We start from the raw sequence: 16276 nt of genomic DNA on the forward strand, positions 1-16276 counted from the left end.
TTCATCATCCTGGCCGCTCACAAGCTAACTAACCTGAACCACTGGTACTTTATGATCCCAGCTTTTGTGGTGGGGTCGCTTTTCTGGTCCATCAGCCACATGGTGTTTGTCATTACTGTGTGGGGCTTTCACACCAAGCTCAGTGACTGTCAGAGGCTGTGCTTGTCCCAGGGAACAGGGGTCAGCGGACTGGACAAGATCATGGCCTCAAAGGGCATGAGACACTTTTGCCTCATCTCTGAACGCCTGGTGCTCTTCACACTGGTGTCAACTGTTTGTATTGCTGCTCTTTGTTGGCAGGTATGTGCAGCTAGACAGCATATCAACTTTATAAGAAGATACGTATCATATGATCTGCTTTATCACAGGGTTTTATGGTGGCAAACAGGGCAATACGACAACCACAAAAATAGAATTTCATGGTACAGATGTACAAGAAGATTCATCAGTGACTAAAAGTAAGACATGCTGTCATTAGGGCTGTCAGTATCTAATGAATACCTCAATTATAGTTTAAGCTGTCATTTATTTTCTAATAAATTTTATAAAATGAGGAAAAACAAGTTCTTAGAATGCAAATTAGTTTGGCTAACCAACAGTCCAAACCCAAAGAATTTAATTTACAATATGGTATAGTCCCATCACAGTCAAAAGCAGCAAATCATCAAACTGAAGAAGCTAAAAGATTTATAAACCACATCAGCTAGAGAATGCATTCTTACACACTTATTTGTTAGATTAAAGTTGCATACTATTGTTTCATAGAAGTTTTCTTGTATTCCATTGACTTCTCTAAATGTGCTTTGCAGGCCTCCAGCAGCACCTTTGTCAGCATGTTTCTGCTCGTGCTGCCTTTAGAGTCTCTGTTTCATGGGATTTTCCATGAGCTTGGGAACAGCCTAGGAGGAACCTGTGTGGGCTATGCAGTGGTCATTCCCACCAACTACTGCAGGTCAGTCTACTGGCAGAGAACGAAACCAGTGCCGGTCATATGAACTTAGGATATTAGTTAATTTTTTACAAAAGTTATGACAACGGATTTAAGAGCTAACTAAACTTTTAAATCAATACTTTATTTCTTATTTTTAAGTGCATCTTACCACACAAGGAAAAGACATGGCTGTTCTGTGCTACTTCCTGTATAGTATGAATTATACAATTAAAAATGGACATAAAATAACTAAAGTTAAATCTGGCAGGCAGATGCTACATTTAGGCATTAAGTTGTGGCAAATATTTTAATCCAAGGAGTTGGAGAACTGTGCTTCAAGGCTGATCATCTACAGTAAACAGACAAGATGCATTCACTTTATTTTATTTGCGTTTGTCCTGTAGTCCTGACGGTCAGCCCATGCTACTGCCTCCAGGCCAGGTGCAGGATCTAAACAAACGCTCTACAGGCATGTTGAACAACGTGCAGCGCTTCTTCGCCCACCACTTGATTGAGACTTTCGGCTGCGACTATTCCACCAGTGGGGTGACCCTGGAGGCTTTGCAGGCAAAGATCAAATCCTTCTTGGATCTTCGCACAACTGACGGGCCTCGCCATGACACCTATGTGATCTTCTACAGCGGTCACACACAAAGAACGGGAGAGTGGGCATTGGCAGGTAAGAGGAGCATCAAGTATCAGTATCTCACCTTTTTAATGCTAAAAACAAGATGGGTGCACTGTTTGATTGTATAATAATGGATAATGAGAGAGTTGGTAAAGTATTTTTCTTTCAGAATAAGTAATTTCATACTGTTGCAGCTCATTCTAGACTTTAGAACTCAACTAAGGATGTTAATTATCTTGGCAGCTTAGATAGCAGTGCCTTTTACAGTTTTATAGCTCTGGTCATACAGGAAGTGAAAAACAGATTGCCTTATGTCTACACTATAAAACAGAGATTTTCAATCAGTGGTCTGTGAAGGCATTACAGGTTCATTCAATAATATAGTCTCACTGTAGGAATTACACATTTTTAAATGCATTTCAATTTCTTTAATTATTGTTTGTGAATAGTCATTCATGCAAATATAAGGTGAATTTCAAGGTGACTCATCCACCCAACAACAGAAGGGTGTATTGATATTATTTACTCTGGATTTGCATTGCCGTGAAAAGTACTTTGGTCGACCAGACGTTGTTTTTAAAGTGCTATACAAATAAATTTTGATTTGATTTGAACAGAGGTCCTCGGGTTACTTCTTAATCAGCATGGTGGTCCCTGGGTCCCAATTAGTTGAAAACCTCTGCTTTAAAACAAGGTCACTGTTGGTCATAATGTAATATGTCCTAAATAGCCAGATAAGGTGCATCTACAACCCTGTGGGGTGTCTGTGGCTCAAGAGATAGAGCGGGTTGTCTTGAGCAAGACGCTGCTCCCGGTGATGTCGCCGGTGCGTGCATGTGAATGCTTGGGAGGGTGAATGGGTGAATGGCCAAATAGTGTGAAAGAACTTTGTGTGTGCTGCAATGCATACAAAAGTGCTATGCAAGTATAAGACGGCATCCTTCCAGCATTTTTTCTTATATTTTGTCTTATGTTATTGTAGTCACACTTAATCCTTACTGCCTTTGGTTGTAATGTTACAATTAGTTTTTTTTTTAACTTTAACAGTGACAAAGCTCAGTACACTTATTGCAACATGTATAGCTAAAAGCTCATTTCTATCTGTGGCCCCTGGTAAGAAGCTTATTTTGCCCAAGTAATTTTTGTGATCATCAGGAGGAGCCGCTCTTCGCCTGGATAAGATCTTGGAGTGGTGGAGGGAGAAGAACAAAATCTCTTCCATCATGCGGGTGCTCGATTGCCACAACTCATTGCCGTGGGTGAAGGCAATCGGGAAGGTGGAGGGTCTGTACGTGGCCATACAGGGAGCAACGCTCGCCAGAGTGACTGATGTTGAGCTGCAGGACCCCCCTCAGCTCGGAGACTTCACCGCTGAGTGGGTGGAGTATAACTGCAACTCAAACAGCAGCATCCAGTGGTCGGGGCGGAGCAGAGCAGTTTCTGCCACCTACAGCATTTCCAAACATTGGAGCGACTACACGCTGCACCTGCCGACAGGAAGTGATGTCACCACTCATTGGCAAATGTACTTTCCCCGCATGACCTATCCGCTGGTCTATTTGGCACTGTGGTGTGGTGGCTTGAATCTGTTGTGGATCTGCAGTGTTTGCCTGAAATGTCTAAAGAGAATCAAACTCAACTGGTTTCCCCCAGCGGTACTGGACACTGGACAAGGCTTCAAACTGGTCAGATCTTAGAAATATAAACAGGGCTAACTTTATTTCTAAAATATTTGTCACTCACTTTTTTGCAAAAGTCAGTTTTTTGAACCCAGGCAGCTACTGGATTGTCATCTTGTCGCTAACCAGTCTGTTACTGAAAAACTAACGGCTCCTTTTAGTACCAGTCTTTGCAACTTGCTAATGTATGTGTGTTTTTAGATTTCAAGTAAAGATTTAAACATCCCTGTCAACATACAGTACCTCTGGCTGTAGGATGAGGCTGAGCAGATTTACATTATTTGCACATGTAAGCAATGTATTTACTGTTAGATCTGATTCCACCATAAATTTCCACACATTTGCTTGGTGCCTTTTACTCAAAAATCACCAAAGAACATCAAGCTTTGTAGGCTGATCTTTTTAACCTTACACCAAAGTGGCCATGGGATGTTTTTAGAGGAAGATCTCAGGCGTAGATTACACTGCTCAACCACATTTATAGTCACACTTGTACAACTGTATGCAATTTAATGCAATACCTTCTTAACATCTGTGTTTGTGAAGCTCAAAATGTTTGTTTTTTATATTATATTCAGAGGTGTTCCTATATGTTCGCCCTCCTCAGCTATAGAATATTAGGAACACCTCTGAATATAATGTAGTCCAGTACAGCACCACCTTTTACTATGACCTCAATAATAAACATATAATTGAATTTACACATTTGACAATTTCACCAAAAACAAACATTTTGAGCTTCACAAACACAGATGTTAAATTGTATACAGTTGTACAGGTGTGACTATGAATGTGGCTGGGCAGTGTTTATTATAAGCAGTCTATTGCTAGAACCTTTTATACTCCTGTGTTTTGATAGATTTGACTATGCATTTTGTATATTTGACACACTGCTTTGCCTTTCTAGTGCTCTTAGGGTTGACCTTTAAACCCACTCCAGCTGCTTCAGGGAATCCATGACGGTGTTTTAACTGTACTGATGGAAGTACTACAAGCAGAGATATGTGAACTATTTGTCTTTATTTGAACCCCAGTTAATTAAATGCATTACAAGATTAAATCCATTGTTCTGCCTAGGGTTTAATACAGTTTACTGGCCTCTAGAGGATTATCGGTTTTGTTTGCAAAGTGATTAGTGGTAAGAAAACCATGTGAAAGATGGATGAAACTATGCAAGTACATTTGTATGCAATTTAATGCAACACCACCTTAACATCTGTTTATGAAGCTCAAAATGTTTGTTTTGGTGAAATTGTAAAATGCATAAATTCAGTCGTTTATTTTTGAGGTCTTAATTTACAGTGGTGTACTGGACTACATTATATTCAGGTGTTTCCAATATTCTGACCCTCTCATGTAGCTGGGGGTGACCCCTCTAAATATAATGTAGTCCAGTACAGCAACACCTGACCTGCATTCAGTTGTAAATGTGTACCTAATAAAGTGGCTGGTGAGTGTGTTTTCATGTGTCAGACTCTAGTCTAGGACAATAAATCTTCCATTCTTAACAAGTCAATGGTCTGCTCTTGGGTAACACTGCATGAAGCTACCTAAAGACTTCCTAACTATAGTTCCTGGAAAGAACTTTGTCATTTGGTACTAATTATGGGTAATGAGAGAGTTCTCATTGTTAGTTTACTATTTTTGGAAACTAATTTTCATATACACTCAGCTGGCAGTTTATTAGGTACATCTTGCTAAATGCCATCTAAAACAGACCAATAAATCATCTCACCATGAAGGTGATGAGTTCCCATTTTAAAGGTGTTGATTCATTGTGGTGCTGCTGAAATGTATGTGGGTTTCTATTATTTTGTCCACCCCATTGATAATGTATAATTCGGTACAGTTCAACAGCAGCACATAGTAGTCTGAAACAACAATATTGAATCAAGACCTCTCTACAACAGTTCACCAAAAACAATGTTATCACTTTGTAAAGGGAGGAGTCATTGCTGACTTGCTATATTAAAAGGTTTTAAGTCGGTATACTGAATAACTGCCAACAGCATATAGTGACAATTGGGCTTTTCATTTTTCTATGCTTAAATGACCTGTAAAGATGCCAAATTATATAGGTTCTTTACAGGAAATCAAGGAATTAGACTTGTAAACTGCATCACTGAGAGACCAGAACAAAACACACCGACTTATGCACACAGTCACAGATTGTCGCATTTAGTGTCAGACTAGTGGAGCCAGGGATTTAACGGTTAATCTTATGATCAAACCTACTTTATCACCTGAGCCACCAACCACCCGGTGCATGAGTAAGGTAAATGTTGAAAACAAGGAAACCATTTACTATTTACTATTGTAAAGATGCAGCTCCAAAATAAATCAGCATTACTTGGCCAAAATAGATTAATCAGAAACTTTTCTCTGATGACTAATATTAGAATAGCAGGAGGTAAGAACTGACAAAAAAAGTTACTTAACTTCCAAGTAGAGTGAAAGGTCAGATGACTTCATTTGTCTTACCTGCTAGACGTACTTGCCCAACCTGTTCAAGTCTGCCTGCATGGTAAAAGAAAATACACAAACACATCTTTCATGCCAACCGCTACTTCTAGTGTTAGAAAACGTTATGTATTAAATTATAGTAGTCACTAGAGCATGGATCCTGTGCACACATACCATAGCACCACATAACTACAATAGATAAGATGCTTTAAATTGAAAAATTAAACACACTCACCTACCTGTGATGTGATTTGGTAAAAATTAAACAGACTGCTCAATTCAGGTTTTCATTAGATTTTACTGAAAACATTACAAAATTCTGTGGTGCAGCAGCATATTTCAGTTTTATGATCTTTAACATGTTCCCATTTACACAAACCAAGATGAAAATGGCTTTTGTGGCAAGTTGCCTGTGCTCACTGTCAAAGAGAGAAGAACACAGAGCAGAGACCGTAACCGATCATTACCGCCCCCATGTGGCCACAGGTGAAACTACACCAAACACTCAAGGAAGAGGTCCTGCTTTAGTTTTTTTCTTTGACCTGTTCCCATTTCATTCAACAGCTCAGTTCAGTCTCTGAAGTCACCAGTGTGATTTCAGAGCTGATGTGCAAAATTACTTTGGTCGGTGTAAGTCTTCAAACAAATGCACTTTAACCAATCCAATGCTAAATCTCCAGCCTATGCCTAAAAAGCTTTCGTTTAAGAATGCAGTGGGGAAAAGCAAACTTTCTCAACTTCTACCAAGCTCTAAATCAGCTGCATTAAGACAGGACAACAAGTACAAACTTTGACTTATCAGCTGAACATTGTTTTTAAGGTTTTAAACTTGCACCGTAATCTGCATTCAAGAAAGAGGGCTAAAGTATGCACATAGAGCCTGGATAAGCATGAGGAGCCTAAATGTTATCGTAACTGTTTATATCAAAATAAGGTGATGGATGACCAGGCCCTCTCATTTGAACTGATCTGCTAGATTATTCACAAGAAAATTACTACAGCATCTTCAATCATCAGACTAGTGCACAATTGGATTTTAGAGCTAAATTCACAGATGCCATCTACTTTGTAATCATCTATGTAGTGAGTAGCTACTGGGACACAATGTGTTACACACAGAGACAGATTCTCTGACAGTTGCAAGACTGGAACTGGACAAAGACTAAAGCTTTGTTGGGTATGGTTCTTGGTAACAGGTAAATGCTTGGATCTGACGATGCTGGATTCTTATAAAATATTTAGAACACTTAACTAAAACTGCTCAGGAAATAGAGAAAATGGCCATAATAAGTTTAATTATTTATCTGTTGTCTTGAGATTCCTTGCTTTGTCTGCCCAATAGCCCAAATCCCACAGATATTCAGTTCATCACGTAACAGAGAAGCTGTTACCTGAGAACATTTGGGATATTTGATTGACATATGATTAAAATAATCAACTAATAATCATTATAGTTCCTGATTAATTTTCTGGTGATCAACTAAATGTTTAAGTTCAACATTTGACAAATTTGTGACAAGAAAATCTAAAGCAACAAGATATTTGGACAGAGCTATTCTGTGAAACAGAAACAAGGGAGTTGAGGTCTACAATTTTTACGAACACTCATCGTCAAAGTAAATTTGATTTTCAACCATCTCACCTCCAGGTGTCAAATTACCTTTGTAACAAAACTGTCTGCTGACTTAATGACCCAGATTGATTTTAAACTGCTTTAGTCTGAATTAAAATAAATCTAAATGAGGCTTAACAGCAATTTGAGTAGTTCAAGTGGGTCTGGCTGGCATTTATGGCTTTAGCAAAAATAAGATCTAAGCTTTGGCTATTTGTAAGTGTAATATGGCAAAGTTGGTTTTCTTCCCAAACCACAACCCAGCCAAACCTATGTTAAACCATCATTCCTCTGATAATAAGGTTGGTTCTCATTTTGTTTTGGTCCAAACACTGCAGAACATGACAACGTAATAAAAGTGAAGAATTAATTAAAAAGAACATTTGGCATAATGAAAACATATTAAACTCATATTCTGATGTAACTGAATGAGCCAACAGTTGAGCCACATTGCAGTGGAAGAACATCCAGATCTCTGCTGTGAACGAGCTGGCACATCTCCATTAGAGGGAAGAGGAGCGAAGATTTCTGTCAGGATGATTGTCATGTGTACATCATCTTGCAGAAAGTAACTTCAGTACAGTCTAGTGTTCATAATCGATTTATCATACAGAAGTAACAGTAGTGATGACAAATCTACAAACAAACTATATCATATCATAAAATAACCAGTTAAATGCCTAGAATATGGTACATCTTGACTTTTTGTTTTTCTTATATATAATATATACACTTATTGTTCTTTTGGAGAGCAAAGCCTAAGAGGAGAAATGGCTTTGGGCAGATTTCCCTCTCCTTTCTGGGACTAGAACTCAGTGCTTCCAGGAATGAACATCCTGAACTGTAAATGAAAAGATTATATTGTCTCTCACATGTAAACAATGTATCTAGAACTTGTCAGACCTATGAAAAAGTACTCTAAACAATGAATGGGAAAACTGAACATAGCAGAAATGTGGCAGTATTAACTACGCTTAATTTCAACTGCAGCTTGGCAATATTGTGGCCAAAATCCCAGACTGATACTGAAGATTGCATAGCAGTGGACAATAACTGGAATCCATATCCACTGTTACACCTACAGAAACTACTACGAATACTTGCCTTTTTCTCATTTGCACCGATTTGACTGCACAAAACAGAACAAAGCATATTTACAGAGGCAGATATGTTCCTGACGCTACCTTGTTTTCTAAGACAAAGTGCAGCTGAGAAAATGGAAACTGCTGTTGACGAATGAGCCTAGACCTCTGACCTTTTACTACTCTACTTGTGATTCAGCTTGTTTCCTCCATCACCCAAATTATGTATAACACATACATGTATGTTTTCCTGTGTATCTCCACAAATGTTCTTAAAAATAGAATGAGGTAAATTCCTGTAATAAGACAATAACTAAACAATGCACTGAATAAAAATTGCACCTATTGCCTCTTTTGAATCACTTGGTTCATGTAGGCACAAGAACAAACTACACAGCACATGTGTCCATCTGTTTTTCTCTACACTCATCTGTCACATTTCTCCTTCATTATTCATTTTTTCCCCACCAAACCTTGTCCATTCTGACCGACCGCTCTGACCCACGATTTGCCCTCAAGTCTTCCTCTGCCGCAAGGTTTCGGAGCTGCCATTCAGCTTGCTCCGTCCAGGCGGGGTGGCTGTGCTGCCATTGCCCTGAGTGCGGTCCCGGTCAGTGGGGACTTCCTGTTTGCGCCGACGGGTCTCTTTGTAGCGGAGTGTGATGTCACTGTGGGAGGATTGAAGGAAAAGATGTGCACAATTAATATAAAATCGGTCTCAGGTACTCGTCTACCCCGTTTCTGTTCCACCAACTTTCATTGCCCCTAATTTTTCTTATACTATAAAACCCGTCATAAAATATTTCAGATCTATAGCAAGACAGCAGAAGAAATGCTTCATTAAAAAAAACAACAACTGTGTTACAGAAGCTACTTTACTTTAGAAAAGTGGGAAAGGACCGGCTCAGTCTCTATACAACTCACCTAACTCAGTTAAATGCAAAGTATCTGCTGCTTTCTGTGTTTCAGTCTGTTCATTTGTTGATTTAACCATAAACAAGGACTTCAGTTAATGTTGAAATTAAAGCGGTTTTTCCTCTAAATTATGTATAGCTTCTATAAACAGGAAACACTTCTCCATTATGACCATCACAAAGGAAGGGCAGAATGCCAAGCAGGTTGGCACGCCGCCCTGCAGTGATGGAGAGGCTCATTTGCCAGCATCAAATATTAAACCCAGTGTCTTTAAGGAAAATTTTAGAGGAAATTATTGGTTTACTTGAGTGCAGATTGCTGTACAGCTCTTAGGTAATGGATTAAAGTGTTTAATGTGGTCACCGCACACATCTGGTAAGAGAATATATATTTTATTTGCCATTTGTGTGTTCAAGATCAAATGGAAAGCCATTTTGACACTGAGGGACATCCCGTGCACACTGCTGGGGGACCAAGAAGTCTTCATTTATGTATTAACTTGGAAAAGCTGACGTCTTGTTTTTCTGTGCACTAATTGGATTTTTGAATCAAAGTCTGATGACAGTTTGTAAATGGTCTGGCCACTAGGTGGGCTTTCATCCACCTGTGCAAATTTTCAATTTGTGCATATGCACAGAGTGAAAATGGTGGAAATTTCAAAAGGTTTTACACTTGCCTGAAGTGGAAAAGAGTTAAAAGCAAAAAGTGACCAAGGGCAGCGGGAACAAACTAGAAAAGCACCACCAGCTGTGTATCTTGATAAATCTGCACGACTGTACTGGATGCACATTGAGTGAAATATCCCCTCGACTCTCACCTCAGCTGATTCAAAAGTGGTGTATTTAAATAACGGAGAGGGATACAACTGGGTCCAAAAAGATCATTCTTTCCTATTTGTACTATTTTTGGGGTTCATTGGATCAGGGAGACAGTGAAAGTATATTATATGATGGCATATTAAGCATAATGATGGTCAAAATTCTTCTCAAAATGTTAATGTTTGGCAAAGCTGTCCCAAAAAAGGCTAAAACTAACCATGAAAATTATTTGCAAATACAGTTTCACCCAGGTCTGAATAGCTACAACATGACATGCTTTAGTGTCTGTACTGTGCGACTTGAGGGCGGTGCGCCATGAGAAGTGGTGGGGCCGATCTCATCAGGTGATGGGCCATTCGGTCTGAGGGGCCGGCGTGCTGACTGCCACATGTGCCAACAGTTCCTCTGTCTCAGTGACTGAGCCCTTGTGCCTCCTGTCTGACTTCTGAGAACAACTGGCTATTTATTTAACTGCAATAGCCAGTGCCCCCTTTCCTCCTATCCTATCCCGTAACCCCCCTCCAATTCTTACCGAATGAAAAACCGCCACAGGGTCCAGGTAACGATGAGGAGGATTCCTAATAACCAACACTGTATGACGAAGAAGGGGATGGGCAGCATGATGGTGTTGGGGTCGTACTTGACCACGATGAGGAACTCGGTCACCGTGATTGCCGCCACCAACCACGCCTGCTGGCCAAGCTTCTTGTGGAACTTCCTGGAGGAAAAATTACAAAACACGTTTATTAAACAAAAGCTAAATATGTGTTTGTGACACTTGAAACTTTCCTTAAAGATTACTTAAAGCCAATAACAAATACCAAGAAAAACAACACAGAAGCTTGTGTATGACTAGTTTTAATTATATTCTATTTACTGGGATTTTGTTGCTAAATGTCAGAGCAGTTAATTTTATGAGGATGGAAGTTGTTGCCTGCCCTCTTCACTGTGTAAAAGTATTAGTAAAATGTTAGTATATTTTTAAGACAAGCACAAATGCTTTCTTTTAGTAGGCAGATGTGATAAGAAGCATATCACTCTGGTAAATACACTCCGTAACTTGGTCTCAGGGGTTTATCAACAACTGCCCCAACAACCACACACAGTGCATACTGGTACATGTAGGCATTGGTGATTTCTCTACTAGCTGTGAACTTGCTGTATGAGTCAACTGTAAGTGAAAACACTCCTTTGGCTTTGTGAGTATTATTAGTACTGCTAGAGCAACACACACCTGCCAGTTATGTAATAGGCTGATTTACTCCCTTCCTGTGGTGTTACTTCAAACATATCTATGAGTCCAGAGACTGAGTGCCTGATGCCATGTTCATCGCTGTGCTTCTACGTGTGATCAGCCTGTGCACTCAGCCAACCCCTCCACCAGTCAGCTTAATTTCTCTGATACTCACGGGTCATCCATGAAGTCGTAGATCTCCCTCATGGCTACACCTCCAACGTTGACAAAAAAGACCAGGCGGAGCAGCACCAGGTAGTGTTCAGGCGGCATCCACAGCACAAACTTCAGGTAGAAGGTGTTCAGCTCTGCCAGGAGGAACTTGGAAGGGAGACATCTTAATTTAGAAGCAATGACATTTTAAATTAATTGAAGACAACAAAAAAGTCCATATCTTACATGTGCAAATTACTTAAGTCGTTTAACATTTGTAGGTGGTGGCTCATTATGTTTCCATTTATTATTAAACAGATTCACAAAGTAAGAAGATAGCTGTTACCGAATACTTGTCCAAGCAGTAATGGATTGTTCACTCTATAAAATGTCAGAATGACAGTGATAAAAGCAACAAATGCTGAATCCCAGGTGCTGGAATCTCTTCTTTTAATCTCTCACTGTGCAGAGCACAAAACACTGGGATGCACATTTGGCTTAAGATGCTTAAGCAGTGGGGACCCGTTCTTGGTGATGGAGCTTATGTTTGGGATAGGTATGATGATTTCAGTGTTTTTATTTTATTATATTGCAGCCTCATTCCTTGTTGCCATTATGTTATTTCTTACCATAAAGATTATGCCTAACACAGCAAGCCAGCGACGAAGGTTTGAAGCAGGTTTCCACTCAAACTTGACCCAGTTGTAAGGTGTGAACTGGAATGCTATACGCTTTATCTTCCCCCTGGGAGGCAAACAGTAGAGGAGCACTTAGACAAACTATCGCTGCCACCGTGGCGATGTAACCAAAACATACCACACCGGTCGAGCAACAGACTGAGGCCACTGCACACATCTTAGACAATTCTGTCACAAACTGCCTGATATATTCAAAAACAAATAAACCTTGCATGATTTCACAGTAATGAAACTATGTATTAAGGATAGTAATTATGGAAACAGAGAAAAAGTATTCTCACATGGCGGTTAACAACCACCATCATTCATTCATTCATTCATTTGGATGTTGTACTTTCTATCATTGTGTAACAGTACAAGACTACCACTGTTTTTCCCTTAGGAATGAACTGAACAGGAAAAAGAAAATCCTGCTATGGGAGCTGATCCAGGCGCAGGGTGTGTGAAGTCGTACTTGTATGTAGGAATGTTCCACAGGCCCTGCCACTGGTAGGGCTTCATCGACAACCAGCCCAGGGTCTTCATGCCACAGTAGATCCCCAGACCATTACACACCAACACATCCATGATCCACTGGTGAGAGAAAACTGTTTTATTTAAAAGATATAGCAATGCCCCTACATAACTGTGATCCACTTACACAGTTCTGCCAGATTAGGCCTCTTCCATATTTACTGTAAATAAGGAGTTGTCAGTCTACTTAATGTTTTTATAGTCAATATTTCATCCTAATACCCCCACTTTGTGTTTGCTTATGCTCTATTTTGTTGCTTTCTTATGGTGTTCACTTCATTCCCCATGCATTGATGTGTTGATTAGACTGCTTAATTTCCCACTAGCATAATATAGGGTCCTCATACAAACAAATGAGCACTTAAATGACGTCATAAATCTCAATAGCAAAAAATGAAACCGCACATGCTGATAAAACAGCTTTAATACAGCACCCACAGGCATCAGATTGCAGGGTATTGCAAAATCATGATGCTTCCTCAATGCTCCATGTACCAAATACAGTCTTTAATAGTAGTAGGCTTTTTTTTGGCATGCGTAACAAATTTGCATTCCCACATGAACATATTAAGTGGCAGAAAGGAACACAGCGTGCTTAGCTTAATCAAGCCCTTGGCTAGTAAATGTCATGGCCAATGCAAACAAGACGCCAGAGCCTGAGGAGCCTCCCTTATCATTAAGGTTGCCTCCTGTTTGGGAACACTTTGGCTTTTTGATGAAATACAACAAATAAAGAGAAGTGGATAACATGTTTGTCATTGCGCTCTGGTCCCCCACTTAATATGTTCACTCAGTGATGTTTTTGTTTTTTGTTGCTATAATTATATTACAGCTTGCATAAGTCTGTTCACTCATTTTCATGGAACTGCAATTCATACCACTGTGACTTTCAAGGATCATACATTCTTTTAAATCCCTGGAAAATGTTTATATGATTTAAATCTAATTTGCCCCGAGAGTGTACTTGATGATTCTTAGGTAAGCAAAGGAGCGGAGCAGTTCTCTTTGTACGTACGTGGTCCCACCAACACTCGGAGAAGTTAGGTAGCTGGTGCTCCAGGCTGTATTCCAGGAACTCAAACATGACACTGATTATCATACACATCCACCAGTCACGGATCACCAGCGTCTGAAAAAACACAGCAAACCAGAACTGTGAGTAGGAGCAGAACAGTACGAAGTGGGAGGAGGTCAGCAGGTTCATGATGAATCAACTAAAAATATTTTGTTAAGATTGGGCAGGTGAAATTTCACCGGGCAGTACAATTGAAGCCAGTGCACTCTAGGTCCAGTCATATTTAGTGTGTTAAGCAGCCTATTTTATTCTTACCTTGATATACCATCCCAGAAAGTGAGCTGGAACAAAACCATCCATCTTGTCCTGTAGAGACAAACCATTGTGTTCATTTAACAAGTTATTTTGAAAACTCTGAAAAGCAGTTTAAATTTCATGTCACTTTTTCACCTGCTGAAACACAAATGATAAAATTAGTGTTTTCTCTTGGGGAAAGTTTTTTGTATCTGCAGATGTTTTACATCTTGGAAGTTGGCCCATCACTTTCCAGGCAGTTTTCAACCAAACATTACAATACTCAGAGTATATGTGCGTGTCTAAATATATACATGCATAGCTGTTGCCCTGCTGAAACCGAGTCATGCATCCTTTCACAGCTGAAAAGACAAGGTGCACGGTGACGTACAATAAAATGTACAATAAAATAAATAGCCTCACCCAAACGTTGTGGAAGGGGTCGGTGGTGTTGCCAGGGTCATAGATGAGGCAGTTTCCTCCATAGTCACGCTCAGGGAGGGGTACCCCCAGTTTGGGGTCAATGTACTTCATGAACTGTCGTCCATCATGCACCGTCTGGATAACAGGGTTTAAAAGGAAAATTACAGAAACTATCAGATCTTATTGTCCCTGGAAAATATATTTATGAAGACAGAGTCATAATGAGACCACAAGAAAATGTTTTTATAATGAATCATTAAATATGTTAAATGAATCATATTGTCAAAAGCTCAGAACGGCACAGCTCAACAAATTATAACATCTAATAATTTTGACTGTTAAACCCTGATCTACCAAAAAAAATTCTCTGTATACGTTTCACTACATGTAATTTTTAGTGTGTTACATAACATATCTTTTAAATCAGAGCAATACATTTCCCTCATCAATCAGTCTGGTTTCTTTGTCAAACTGGGAACTCTCTGCAGTTGTCAAGTTCTTCCCTTCGATTAAATGTACACTTTTGGGGCATAAAACGTTTCTAATGCTTTTGCCCAGCTACAATTTTAATTTCCCTCACATTAGCCATAAAGGTAGATGGCTTAAGTATTTAGAATTTCTTCCAACAGTATCCAGTCCTGATAAAGCTATACTTTGCTAGCTGTTGCTATTTTAAAGCATTTAGATCAGCGACAGACATCTTAATTAAACCTTGAGAGAGCAAAGAGAGTTGCACCTGTAAGAGCAGATCACAGCAAGAAAAGCACCAGGGATTAGAGTAAAATTTTGGCCAGTGTTTTGTAATGGTTTGAAAATGTCTTCGGGGTTTTCAGGATGTAGCTGCATGCTTTGGTTTCTGGACACCACATGATCCCAGATTTAAATCAAAGCTCAATGCGAACTGATGGTTTCATCGAGTGTCTTGTTCTGGAAGTGTGTTGTAACTGACATACTTCAAGTATGCATGTGATTACTATATAGTTTTCCCCGTGGCAATGCTTTTGTATGTGCATATGCTGATGTACACATGCCCCTCTGAATGATTGTGAGTGTTCCAGCCAATCAAGGCCTCATCATAAAGGCACTCACCTGGAACAGGATGAAGATGAGGAAGAGCTCGTAGACGACAGAGACACAGAGCCAGAACCGCCAATAAGCTACAGAGAGTGATGGTGAGAAATGTATCACGATTTTACACTGAACATCAGCGGTGTCATTTCCAACAAATAAAAAGGAAACACGTTGGATGGCATCTGGGAATTAATAGTTCAGTTTTAGTGTCTCTGTAGTTTAAAGGAGACAGATTAACACCGTTATCTAGTGCGAAATCACACCAATCTTGGTGATTTTAGTTTTGTCAAATTTCGCCTGAATCATTTCTAAATTAGTTCACGATACTTAGTGTGTTTTTGTCCTGTTACCAATGACAAAGGAACATTCAGTAAAATAAGTGAAAAAACTAAACTATAAAACTATAAACTGTGGTAAAAGCTAGGGGCTATTTTAGCTGACCTTAATGGTAGATTCAAGAATAAAGTTAGCAATATTAATTCAACTCTTATTTTAATAGCATGTCAATTCATATTTAGAGGCTCCATTTGCTGTGACACTCCTACTCAGTAATGCAACAGGAGTTACAGGTTGTAACTTTGAAGATCCCTCCAGGTCGTCTCCCAGGGCACAAACCTATGGAGTTTCAACTTACTACAACAAGATGAACAACTACTGAACCTACTTAACTGGCTCAACAGGTCAAGGTATATGTGGTAGTCAGTCCGTAGACTGACTACCACACTCTTACCCCCACCCCTCCCACCC

At 39.6% G+C, this 16276-nt stretch overlaps 2 protein-coding genes across 2 annotated transcripts in view; one reads left to right on the top strand and one right to left on the bottom strand.

Annotated features, from left to right (window-relative positions):
- The window catches only part of LOC109974903 (transmembrane protein 168-like), a 6515-nt gene extending 2595 nt beyond the window's left edge, over positions 1-3920 (top strand). The window contains 4 exon segments of the mRNA XM_020625362.1: positions 1-300; positions 810-952; positions 1336-1610; positions 2715-3920. The exon segment at positions 1-300 is cut by the window's left edge and continues 47 nt beyond it. Coding sequence (XP_020481018.1) covers positions 1-300; positions 810-952; positions 1336-1610; positions 2715-3256 — 1260 coding nt within the window. The 3' untranslated portion in view covers positions 3257-3920.
- A 4204-nt stretch (positions 3921-8124) lies between these two features.
- Positions 8125-16276, bottom strand: part of ptdss2 (phosphatidylserine synthase 2) — a 16003-nt gene continuing 7851 nt past the window's right edge. The window contains exons 5-13 of the mRNA XM_020623858.1: positions 15548-15615; positions 14459-14593; positions 14057-14107; positions 13742-13855; positions 12668-12786; positions 12145-12259; positions 11538-11683; positions 10661-10846; positions 8125-9063 (exon numbers count right to left, since the gene is read on the bottom strand). Coding sequence (XP_020479514.1) covers positions 8910-9063; positions 10661-10846; positions 11538-11683; positions 12145-12259; positions 12668-12786; positions 13742-13855; positions 14057-14107; positions 14459-14593; positions 15548-15615 — 1088 coding nt within the window. The 3' untranslated portion in view covers positions 8125-8909. The remainder of the gene's footprint in view (positions 9064-10660; positions 10847-11537; positions 11684-12144; positions 12260-12667; positions 12787-13741; positions 13856-14056; positions 14108-14458; positions 14594-15547; positions 15616-16276) is intronic.

The sequence above is a fragment of the Monopterus albus genome, unplaced genomic scaffold (genome assembly GCF_001952655.1).
Source record: "Monopterus albus unplaced genomic scaffold, M_albus_1.0 scaffold7.1, whole genome shotgun sequence".
Taxonomy (NCBI): Eukaryota; Metazoa; Chordata; class Actinopteri; order Synbranchiformes; family Synbranchidae; genus Monopterus; species Monopterus albus.